Source organism: Helicoverpa armigera, chromosome 1 (genome assembly GCF_030705265.1).
Source record: "Helicoverpa armigera isolate CAAS_96S chromosome 1, ASM3070526v1, whole genome shotgun sequence".
Lineage (NCBI taxonomy): Eukaryota > Metazoa > Arthropoda > Insecta > Lepidoptera > Noctuidae > Helicoverpa > Helicoverpa armigera.
In genome coordinates, this window is record NC_087120.1 from 16,445,931 (window position 1) to 16,459,118 (window position 13,188).

The window sequence follows — 13,188 nt, forward strand, 5'->3', positions numbered from 1 at the left end:
AATTCAAACAGGAAATCACAAGCATATTTCAATATGGCCGCTTCTGAAGTGCAGTCAATTGAGAATCGGACTCAACGAATCGAGAATCAAATGCTATGGACGCAGGACAAGATGCTCGTCCTTTGACTGCATTTCCCGTCTCTCAACATTTTACATATATTCTATACTAGCTTCCGCCTGCGGCTTTGCCCGCGTAGAGTTCGGTTACATCGCGTTTCCAAGAGAATTCTTCAAAAGTGCGGGATAAAAACTATCCTATGTTCTCTCTCAAGGCCAACTCTATCTCTGTACCAAATTTTATTAAAATCAGTTCAGTGGTTTAGTGAAAGCGTAACAGACAGACAGAGTTACTTTCGCATTTATAATATTAGTAGGGATAAAGTTTCTATTTACTCTAAACAGTATCAAAAGGACCACTATGTCAGAATTACCTGGAATTTCCTTCTATCCAGAAATACAGTATACATATGTACAAAGTTTGTATTTGTTTAGAAATACATGCTGTATTTCTAAATACGGGGTATTCGATAATTGTAACTGGAAATGATACAATATTATTGCATGCATACTATTCTATGGATTCAGTATGCACGTGAAAACCAGAATGTATGTATAGGTTATAGAATATTTGAACAAAAACTTTGTCAGACCCGGGAAAACAGTTTCAAAAGAACCATTGTATCGGGTATTCCTTGAATTTCTATATGTTTAGAAATATAAGCTGTATTAGAAATACAGTATGTAGTAGGGGTATTCGATAATTGTAACTGGAATAGTACCTAATTAGTGATATTAATTATTGCATAGTATTCCATGATATATGCACGTTATAATGAGAATGGATTTTTGTTGGCTTGGCTGCAAAAAGAAAGTCAGACCCGGGCAAAGCGATTATACCTGTATTCCATACTATTAGGTATATGTATTTTACATGCTTGTACTAATCAAAATGGATATTTGCTGTATCAAGCTTAGATAGTTGAATGAACAAAAAGATTGTTGGGGCCGAGCAAGCCCATACCCCTTTGTAACAATGATTGCCAGACTATAAAGCTTCTATGGTTACGAATACCAAAGTCGTTCAAATGACAGCCGTAAGCACAGTAGTTGGCTATTAGTTAAACCAATCATAGTTTAATGTTACCAAACCAATCTATTATGTAGTGAGAGTGTATAATCTAGAAATTATATCAGCACTCTCACAGCTCATTAGGCTAACCGCTGCACGCCAGGCGACTAATTAACGTGTGACTATCACGCATTAATTATGTCCAATCATCACCTTACCTAACTCATATGTGAGAGTAACTCTGTCTGTCTGTCCGAGTTTTTGGTCAAAAATACTTACTGAACTGATTCAGGCCCATTTTTACGACTGCTTTTCTTAAAACAACTCTCTTTACTTTAAAAATTGCACATTTTATTCATAATTTTTTATCATTGAAAAGTCATAGCTGATAATCAAAGTCAAAGGTTTTTTTTATCTCAAATAGACCTATTACAGGTGCTTAAGAAACGTCAAGTTTGTTGCGAGGTTCCAAAAAGTGGGTCTTATGGAGAAGAACCGGCAAGAAACTCCATAGACACTCTTAAGCTTTAAGAAACCTGAAGTTTATGTTGTTGGTGTACTTGTGCCTTAATTAAGTACACAGTACACCTACCTATGTACCTGCTTTGTGTAGAATCTAAAACAGGACTTTTTATCCGGATGTGGGAAGTGACCTCGGGACGTGGGTGGACCCCAGGAAAAAGCTAGGAATCTATATTAAGTTTTCGAGGACATCTATAAACCTACTTGTAGAGATTGAATTTATATGTACTTATGTATTATTAATAAAACATACAGTGTATTGGCATCATTATGAAATAAAGCTGCTTTCGTGTTCCTCTTTTCAGAGAAGATTCTCTTCAATAAAGCAGGCAATTTGTGTCCAATTAAGTAGGATTTAAAATATAACTAGTCAACTAGCGATACCGTATTGTGAAACTGTTTATTTCTGAAATAGAAATTTTCCAATACAATTTCTCTTGCCGAGCTTACCCACAATATAATTTGCAGTGATGCCCATTATTGAATGAGATGGCGTTCATTCGCCCAGCACCTCCATAGCTGTGCTTTGCAAGTTATTGGAAAACCGGAGCGGAGAAACCAGGATTGGTTCGACGATTCCGACGCGGAAATTAAGATACTAGTGGAGAACTATAGACGCACTCTTCTCTTACCAGATGTTGCTGAACGACGAAAAGCTCATCTTAGTCTCAAGAGGAAAGTACGTGCTCTCAAGGACAAATGGTGGGTGGAAAAAGCGAGGGAAATACAGCTTTATGCTGATACCAATCAAAGTGGTAGATTTTTCGAGAGTCTCAAGACTGTTTTCGGTCCACGAACTTTGAAGACGGCTCCATTGTACAATAAGGAGAGAACTCAACGTCTCACTGACCAGAAAGATATTCTAGCTCGTTGGGCAGAACATTTCAACGACGTTCTGAATCCCAGTAGTCAGACCGCCGACCTGTTGTACATGGAGTCTATTGAAAGTCTACCGACTGCTGAAGATCTAGCAGAACCACCAACCTTTGTAGAATTTGTTGCTGCGCTACGGAGAATAAAGAACGCTAAGACACCTGGGATAGATAGCCTACCGTCTGAGCTGTACAAGTATGGCGGCAAACACATTAACAACAGGTTATATGATCTCATCTCGCTAATATGGGAGTGCGAAGTCGTCCCGCAAGAGTGGAGAGATGCCTCCATTTGTAAATTGTACAAAGGTAAAGGTGACATAGCCGATTGCAGTTCGTACAGAGGCATTTCCCTTCTCTCAGCGGCTGGGAAGATTTTAGCCCACGTCATTAACACCCGTCTATCCCGACACGCGGAAACTATCCTCCCGGAAACCCAATGTGGATTTCGTCCGGGGAGAGGTACGGTAGATGCCATATTTGTCGTAAAGCAAATTCAGGAAAAAAGCCTGGAGCAACATCGTCCTCTCTACATGTGCTTTGTCGACCTAGAAAAAGCTTTCGACAGAGTGCCGCGTGAAGCCTTGTGGATTGTGCTCAAGAAAGCCGGCTGTCCTGAAAAGTTAATCAACTTGATACGCCAATTCCATAACAACATGATGGCAAGAGTTCGGCATGGAAATGACTTTTCAGACGAATTCTCAGTAACCAGCGGCGTAAAACAGGGCTGTGTCCTGGCTCCTACTTTGTTCTCCTTGTACTTTGCCTCTGTGATGCGTGATGCTGCAAGAACCTGCAATGGGCAAATAAGCATCAATTCCAGAACGGATAAGAGCATTTTTGATCTCTCCCGCCTTAGATCTAAGCGTCAGGTAACCAAACTTCCAATCTTGGATATCCTGTACGCTGACGATGTTGCTCTCATGGCCGATTCTATTGAATCCCTCCAAAGTTTTGTGACCTCTCTAAGTAATTCATGCCGCAGATTTGGCCTGGTTATAAGCACCAGCAAGACTCAAATCTTGAAACAACCACCCAGAGGAAGCCATGCTGATCCTTCCAATGTCACTTTGGAAGGCACTGCGCTGGAGGAAGTTTCGAATTTTAAGTACCTGGGTACTCGTATTCGAGATGATAACACCTTGGCATCGGAATTACCAGCTCGGATAGCAGGTGCGGCGGCAGCCTTTGGGAAACTTAAGGCACGTGTTTGGAACTCACACGATCTTAAGCTGCAAACTAAGATTTTAGTCTACAAAGCGATCGTCTTGCCCACTTTACTGTATGCCGCGGAGACTTGGTGCTGCTATAAGGCAGATATCAAGCGATTAGACACCTTCCATCTCAGATGTCTTAGATCTATTCTACGCGTCAAGTGGCAAGACCGTGTTCCAAACACGGAAGTGTTACGTCGTGCTGGTTTGTCCGGGATAGAGGCACTCATCATGAAACACCAGCTGAGATGGTGTGGGCACGTCTTGCGAATGGATGACAGCAGGATGCCAAAAGCCGTTTTCTATTCCGAGCTTTCTAGCGGGAAACGAAAAAAGGGTGGGCAATATCTGCGTTACAAAGACGTGCTTAAACGCAATCTTGTGGCTTGTGACATTCCACCAGATAGTTGGGAGGAGCGCGCTCGCGTTAGACCGGAATGGCGTCATACTGTTCACAAAAATGTGGATTTGTACGAGAACATGCGTTTACAAGATCTAGACGCCAAACGCCAAATACGGAAGACCCGAACAAAGCCCTCCTACAACTACACAGTTAATTCTGATGGTCAGTTATTTTGTGTGCCATGTAGCCGGACCTTTAAATCGAAGTTCGGTTTTGCTAGCCACATTAGAGCCTATCATAACAACGACCCGGGTTAGACATTTAGGAGTCGCCGTCGCCGGATACGGCTTGGACGACATGATGATGATGATGATTACAGAACGTGATATTATATTCAAATAATGGAATAATTAATTAATTTTACAATAAGCCCATTGAGAGATTTTGACTGCTGGTAAAATATTATTTCACGTTGCAAGTTTCGTCAAAGTGCACTATACCGTGTAAAGTGGAACAAAAGATAATAATAGGGTTTAAAATTTCCAAATTGACGAGACATTTTTAAAATTTCATAGAGTCATTAAGCTTCATTTTGCTTTGTACGTTAGTATTCTCTTTTCTGAGAGTAGGTATTACTTTAAGCCTATTATATTTGCAAAGATATGAGTGCAGTTGCATAGTGCTTATGTAGGTGGCTTTAGGGTTGAGTTTTGGTGTTTATAGTGAAGTTGTAGTTTGTCTAAATCATGAAAGTTTACGTGTAAGATATAGAGTGGTGTCTATTGTCGTGTCTCGTCGGAGCATTATGGGGTGTTCACAGTTTACACAGGGGGGCGTATTAGGTGCAGTCACTGCACGAAGTTTCGCCTACAAAATAATCGGATCAGATGTGTTTGAAAATTGCAGTATTTTTAAAAGCTTTTTCAAGAGGATTTTATGCATTGTTCTTGGTAGAGTATTTTTATGAAAACTTAAAGATTAGAGAAAAACAACTTGTTAAATCTCTTTGTATACTTAATAGCTGGTAATAGAAAAAGACTTAGCAAATTGTATAGGGGGAAGTCCCCCAGTGGCGGACACCTAAGGTTATTTATAAATAAAACAAAAAATAGTTTAATAAATGTTTATTAAATTATGATTTATATAAGATGACAAAGTTAGAAATCAAATTAAATTATCAAAAATGCAACCTCTGCTCCAAAATAATTAATACTATCAATCAAACCTTGATAACAAAAAACGTAATTTTAGAAAGTGGCACCTAGTACCGGACGGCTATTTGCGCCATACCCCTAGCACTGGAAATTTCAAAATAACCAGAATATTTAGCCATTTACACACTCTAGAACGTCTTCACATACTTCACGTATCCACCCACGACAGGACGAGCACTAGAGCCAGTCTTCTAAGCCAACTACGAAAATTGTCTCGCTTTTTTTGACATAAACTCATCAATAGCAGATTGTAAGCTCTGTGGCTCCCAGGATCCGTTCTTTTTCTTGTCTTCCATTTTAATTATCATCTTTCTTCTATAATCTAAAACAAATTAAGTAATTAGAATGAATGACGTAAATTCTCACAAGAAATATTCATATGTTTACTGTCCGGCGCTAAGGGACGACTTAGTGTCCGGCGCTAAGGGACAGACATTTTCGGTCATTAGGTGGTACCTACCAAAATTGTTTAAAAGATCTAATAATATTCTACCATTTTACGGATAACAATCAAATATTACTTTTATCTTTGAATACCACTCAAATGTAAATGCATAAATATACTAGAATTACTTACATTGATATTTAGCTGTCGCAGTGATTTCGCACTTAAACCAGCTAACGGTTGCTCCTGCCGTGGTCGTGTGCATCATAGGTGAGGTGCGGCGCGTGATCCTGTACCTGTGTGCCCCCCGCGCCCTTTTCACTTGTATTTTGAATCGAACAGATTTATACACGCTTAAATAGTACGAGTGTCCGGCGCTAGGTGCCGCCCGGCGTTACGGGACTTCCCCCTATACATATAGGAATTTTAGGAACAGTTAGATATATTCATGCCTTACTACTATACAGCATACCTATATACCTAGATATATTATGTGTAACTATTGTATCTAAAATATAATAACAATTTTGCCGTAACATACGCAAGCTGGAAAATCATTCGCATTGATATTAACAAGCATCAAATCATTGTCATATCTAATTAATTAGCGCCGGAATAATTCGCAATCGCACAGTTATGTCACGTCATTATATTATCAATTCGCCGGGCGTTTTGTATGGTACCATTGTGACCTCATCATTGCCAGAATAATGTTTATTTAGGGTCCGTTCAGACAGACCGGCTCGGAGAGGAGAGCAGATTCTTCTTACGTTGAAAACTGAGTTTTTAGTATTTGTAGTAAGGTTCACTTTTGCATGTGCACTGCTTTTGACATTAAGAATGCTCGAAGGCGCTTGGTGTGAAATAATAAGAGGAGCCGATGCTCTCCGAGTCGGGCTGTATGAACGGACCCGTTGACCAGTCATAGTTTTTAGTCCGGCTAAATATCTGATCGTTGTAATGTGAGCTCAAACAAACTATCAGAAGAAAGTTGTCAGTGTTGTCTTGGATATGATGTCTTTCTTACCATACGAATAAACTATATCTGCTCTCTCTCAATCCGTGATAGTAAGGAATTCTCTTTATGAATAGACTGTTATTTGTTTCCCCTTTATTTTCAAGATCAATGACATAATCGTCACTGAAACAATCGACGATCGATTTCGAGTTTTGTCAATTCGCAGAGCGGCATGAATTTTATTTACTTACGTAAGCATGTTTTTATATTATTTCGCAGAGCATACCCGGTGCAAGGTACCAACAGGCTCTCAAAAACCAATTAATATCACACTTATAGGATAAATGAAAATCATTACAGACTGTAATTGGGTTTATCGATACCTATCACGGTGCAACCAGGGAATGTTGGTGAAATTTTCATGCTGCGATTTCAGTATGTTACTGCGTATAACTTGAATAATTTTAATGGATTAACTGCATAATCCTAAAATGTTATGTGTATTTGGTATTAGTACATTCCGTTGCACACAATCATCATTTCAAATATACAGAGTTAAAATACCTTTGACAGGCCAGTTTTACGCACACAAGTGCAATAAATCCGCAAATATGAAATCCGTGTCAACAGAAATAGGAGAGTGTACATAACAGTTGTATAAATATTACATGACTGTAGTTTTTCACTAAGAGGAACAGTTCAAATAGAGTCTTTTTAACAAACATACAAGCGTCACAGTAAAAAGGCACGGAAGGTAAGTCTCCTGTTTATTTTTCAACGGTAAACTGCAACTACCATACATACTTACGTATACACATAATATACGAAGATATTTTTTCGATTTTATAAGCTGTTAATAAAATAAAAGTTTTAAAAACTAAAAACACGCTAGTCATGTATTGTCATCGGAACTCAGAACCTGTGCAAAATTTCATCCTAATCGAAGACCGGGAAATGGGTCAAATTAAGATTCCAAGATTTTCTTACAAACATAGTTAGTTACAAATTAAGCTAATAAAAGCGTGTTAATATGGGTACTCACATGAAACGGAACGTTGATAATAGTGACCAAATCATCTTCTTGGTTCGGATACGACAGATCGGCGTCAAACTCGAAATGTTCGTGCATTTTGTACACTATCACGTCACCATCTTTCTCCAGGATTTCACGAGTCTGGTACAATCTGAAAGATAAACTCATTCATATGGTCTGTTTGAGCACCACATCGCTTTGGAAACCTCTAGCTACGAGGCCAATGATAAATACTAGAAGATATAGACAAGAGAAAAATGAAATCGTATTTTCCTGAAACATTTTTATTTTCAAAGTTTAAATCTATAATATCAAAGGATTTACAAGATTTTCTATTAATCCTTTATACGGGAAAGCGTGGGTCGAAGTTAATAAGAGTCGGAGATGCATAAAGGCTGGGCTGCCTCCCTGCACCACCCGTCACCCTCTGCACATTTTTTCCTATTTTTCATGTAAAAGCGACGGAAAATATGGCTCGCACTACAAGTTATGTAATAAACAGCTAACGACGGAATTTTCCTTTGGAATTTTCAGAAGCTTCATCAGTCTACCTTCCTAAGGAGTCCGTCGAAAACATCCACATTGCAAGGTCGGGGGGACGAATAAATTGTTTGGGAAAGTAAGTCTTGCTTGGAAACAGTTTTCCTTAAACATGCAAAAGGCTTCATCTCGGGGTTTTAAACCTATCCTGCTAGTGTGACTTTAAAATGTGACTGCGAACGTGACGGTTGGTTTTGTTTATATTTATATTGTTCTAGTTTAACCCTCGGTTTCGGAAACAAAGGACGCTTACGTCACATGTTTGATTCATGAAGTTATGCTGCGTTTTCCACAAGGATTAATCGGATCAGATATGCAGATCATTTCTCAATTACTATTTTTTTAATTACATAAATGGTCAATTTCGATAGGTAGATACATAATACGTAAGTATTAAAGGTTCGTAGACTAAAATTACAAAGATGGAAAGATATTTTTGTGTCCTTTAGGACATCATTATTTATAGGATTTGGAGGAAAAAAATCTTCAAAGTTATTTTTTGGACCAATTATCTACCAATATAAAAAATCTGAACTGAAAAAAATTGTAAACTGCCCTATCTCCTGCGTCTACTCTTGACTTTAACAAATATACCCCCCCTATCATATGTTTGTCCGAAACCCCAAGACCCCCATACTGACCTATACACATAGGGTCCGATCTCCTGCATGACGGGCACCCCGCCAGTCAACACCTGCGCCGGGTTGGTCATGTTGAAGACCCTGACGGTGAAGTTCATGGGAAACGGCACCTCCTTGAACCGCTCCATCTGGATTGTGTCATCTAGAAGGGTTACCTCCTGAGAAAAGAGAAGAGAGGAGATTTGAGTATTTTGCTAGGAAGTTATGATTGCGTCTTCATTTTTGGCGGAAAGTTTGACAGTTTTAGAAATGTTTTGCGTCAAACTGAACGCAAAATACGACGAGCTTGTATGACGAGACCTATTATAATTATGGACCTGTTTTCAGACAATCATTGAGTTTTTTGAGAGTCATATAATAGTTCCGTTATAATATTTGATGTTGTGTACCTATCCTCCATGCAACTAGCGAAAGTATCAATATCAATACCGATTAAAAAAACATTTGCATAAATAACAATAAAAAATTAAAACAATAAAATCTCTCTTTATGTCTCATTTCAATTTACTCCCTGTTTGTTTAATTAATAAATTGAATTTACATTTCAGCACCACCCCAACCGTGTCACCAAACAATAGAGTGGACATCCTACAATGGATTCCTGTCTACAATATTATAACGCCTACGGACTGCGGTATGCAATGCATTTCATCACATTGAGCCGCCGGGGGAATCAAACCGGTGCAAAATCACACGTCACTCAATAATTGGATGTACAAGTTTTTTCCATTGTTTGGTCGGAATGAGAGGTGCACAATGCACTGAACACTGAACACCCGGATTGCTTTTGTCAGTTTGAGCCTTATCCGGCCGTGTAAACGAAATATTATATTCGTGTTCCGACGAATGCCTCGGGCTCCACTCTTTGTACCTGATAACCATACCTGGTTCTGTTTTGTACATTTTTGAGTGTGGCAAACGAATCTTTTGGTGCATCAGCTAAAAGGTTCTGTGGAAATTGATGTCTTTTGAGATGTTGATTAAATAAACGGTGTATAAAATTGCATAAACTAGATTCAGGGACTTAGAAAAATATTACCACGAAATTGTTGGCACATTTTTAGCCTTGAAGATACATACGCTTTGATGATTTTTATTTATTTTACAGACGAGTGAAGCATCGAGGAAATTACCTACATATTTCGCTAGCTTTCAAGTTATTCAAATCCTTTTTATTAAGTCGCTCCTTCGTTAAGCATTTTCTAAGAATATTGCAAATATCCGGCATCCTTCGAAACTATTTAATACTTGCTAGCAGTCGCTCAAAGTACGAGACTTATTTTGAAAAAAAATGGTAATACTCCACTTTTTGAAATTGCAATATCGGCTTCCGCGTGCCAGACGAGGTATGAAACAGCGATATAACCTAACAACATTATTTTAAGTCTTTCAGTGAGGCTAATTTGTAAATTGCTCGATGGAGATTGAAAAGACCTTTGGTATTTTCCCGGTTCTATAATCCTACTTACAAATAAAATAAACATGAATAAACTACTGGCTTTAATACCGTAGTGCAATTATTATTAGCTTTTCTTCAGTAATAAATAAAGCTGGTAAAACGCATCGTACGATAAGGGATAAGAGGTAATCAGATCATGTATGAGTGCACTTATTACTTGCCTACATGCTATCGGTGCGTTCGTACGTAAACTACGTCAATTACGAGTCGTAGGAATAGCGTTAAAAAGTAAGCTGAAGAGTACACGACAAACTTTTAGTCGGTTTAGCTTTTAGTTTGTTTGGGCTCATAAATCAGTGTGAAGATAAATGGTAGTAAGCACATTACAAAGATCAGGTATTTGGCCTTTGTCAGACCTACTGAAAACTTTTATTAGAATCCAGATTTTCTTAAGAAAAAATTTTGAAAAACCATGGGGTCATCTGTCGGGCTACTTTTTAGTCTGTAGTGTACTCTTACATGCTGTCGGTGCATTTGTATACGTAAAGTACGTCAAATACGAGTCACAGGAAAAGGGTGAAAAAGTTAGGATACTCGTATCTTCAACAAAAATAGAGCTGGAACTTTGTTTGTAACAAAAAAACAGTTGACAACGAACGCTGAGCGACAACGAAGTGACGATGCGGGCCGAGAACGAGTGCAACCGCAGAAATAGTCGTAGATAAAATTATATGTCAACTCTTGCTTTTTTAGGTTTTGTATACTTTAAGTACTAGCTTTTGCCCGCGACTTCGTTCGCGTGGAATAGTGACTTTCGGCAGATGTTTGGTTAGACCGGTCCGGAACAAATGTTATTTTTTGTAATAAAAACTAGCCTATGTCCTTTCTCAAGTTCCAAACTATGTCTGTACCAAATTTCACGCAAATCGGTTCAGTAGTTTAGGCGTGAAGAAAAGACAGACAGACAGACAGAGTTACTTTCACATTTATAATATTAGTTAGGATTTAGCTCCTCGCAAACTGCCAGGGACACTGATCTCGAAAATATAGCCTAGATGGAAAAAAATTGTGGCTAAGTCAAGCCGCGCGGATCGATCGATGATAATGTTAAGCAACGCTCCGCGCGGTCGGTACATATATGTGTTTCGACCAGTCCTTCCGTTTTCAGCAGGCACGATTAACAGGTAGGTCCCGGCTGTCAGTCATTTCAACATATTACGCAATCTTTACGGAAAGTCAGAAATCTGACAACCAGTTTTTGGTTGACGCGGTCAGATAGGCAGTCGCTCCACTGATACTTACACAACATAGTTGGGAAAAGGCTAGTCAAATTATGGAGATGGAAAAAAACATTCGAATGTACCTATATTGCAATTTGCAGTCAATATAGGTGTACCGCAGTTTTTTTCAGCGCCGCTAGCTACCTACAACTTTATTGCCTAGCTAACTTTATTGCGCGACTTTTTTTTTGAAGCCGGTATGGAATCATGGATCCAATCGTACCTGCATCGCAAATATTAAATATCGGCGTTTGGTACCCGGTACAACTTCATGAAAACTTTATTGGCCTCACTTTATTAAATTTACGCAATATCCAGCTAAGGCGAAAAGCTGAAATAGAATATTAAATTCTATTTCAAACGATTCGTGATATTTTAAATTTGATATCGCTAGTAGATCGCAAGCAATGCATTCAGTACGTATATCAGTTTATACTTTTTCCTAAATTCGGGTAGATTATAAACACTTATTTTCACAAATTACTTTCACTCAAACGCTATAATACTACAAGCAGTAGGTAAAACCTACACCTCAAGACACTTCGTAAAAATCCTTTAGTTAAGAATAATAATTTCATCACCATGGCTTCTACTTACGCCTGCAATAATATTCCTGATGATATTAGGCACAAACACGAAGCTTATCACTGAGCTAGCCACCACTAGTACAGAACCCACGACGAGGGTCGACACGCCACCAATTATACCGCACATCTTCACAAAACTACACTAGGCTTACAAAATCAGATAAATTATTAAAAATGTGACGCTAATTACAGGCCGCGGTCATCGACTACGAGGCACTGTTCATTATTGCTATTGACATTGTGCACAACAACATATTTTCTTTTGATAACGATAAACAAGATTTATTTAGTTCTCCAATGATAAAGCTATCAATAAAAATACCACGCCACAGGTATTTAATTGATTCGCGTTTGTTAAACACTGATTTTAACGTGAACACCGGTATCTTTATTTACGTTCACTGCCAGAACAATCAAATGGAGAAGAATAGATAGGTATTCAAATTTCTCGAGTTTCGCACGTTTTACGTGAGTTTACAGATCGGAAAATAAACAGCAATTCTTATTTATTGCAAGCCGGAGGTCCTGAATTCAACAAGACACAACATTGATGATATATGTTTATGTTTATATCTATTGTAACTCAGGGCTTGCTGTCTTCATTACGTTTTTTTATGAAATTACTCCAATATAGACAGAACTAAAAAATAAAAACTAGGTAGTTATAATGACCAAGATGTGTTTTCAAAAGGATTTACCCACGAAGATACAAAAAGTAAAGAACTTCCCTAAGAAAGCAAGTTAAACCATTTCCTTGTTCTTATGTTTAACTTTATATGTATATTAAAACATACCAAAAAGCAAATACTTCAGACCGGACTTACAAAAATATTCAGTAATCAGAAATTCATAACTACAGCTCTTATTTTAATGATCGCCGGTGACTGAAATTCTTGCCCTCATTACATGAAGAGAAGTCCAGCACGGTATTAAAAATACAATTAAAATAATGGTCTCGACACTCACTGCACGATCTCACTCCAATGCACGGATGTATCACCACCAACTTCCATACTCCGGGCATTTTTATGAAAAACTACTTATCTATTTCCCCGCGGATTCACTCATAACTCGGTGAAAATATAGACTGTTACTCGGTGATAATGTAGCTTTCCAACTCTAAAAGAATGT

General features: G+C 38.3%; 1 protein-coding gene across 2 annotated transcripts in view; it reads right to left on the reverse strand.

Moving 5' to 3' along the window:
• LOC110372460 (sensory neuron membrane protein 2) overlaps positions 1–12,341 on the reverse strand; it is a 72,948-nt gene extending 60,607 nt beyond the window's left edge. The window contains exons 1-3 of one of the 2 annotated variants that reach the window (XM_021329198.3): positions 12,068–12,329; positions 8,792–8,949; positions 7,620–7,761 (exon numbers count right to left, since the gene is read on the reverse strand). In XM_021329198.3, coding sequence (XP_021184873.2) covers positions 7,620–7,761; positions 8,792–8,949; positions 12,068–12,184 — 417 coding nt within the window. In that variant the 5' untranslated portion in view covers positions 12,185–12,329. Of the gene's footprint in view, positions 1–7,619; positions 7,762–8,791; positions 8,950–12,067 lie in introns of both variants that reach the window. The other variant, XM_049840534.2, reaches the window with a different exon arrangement.
• Positions 12,342–13,188: the final 847 nt, after the last annotated feature.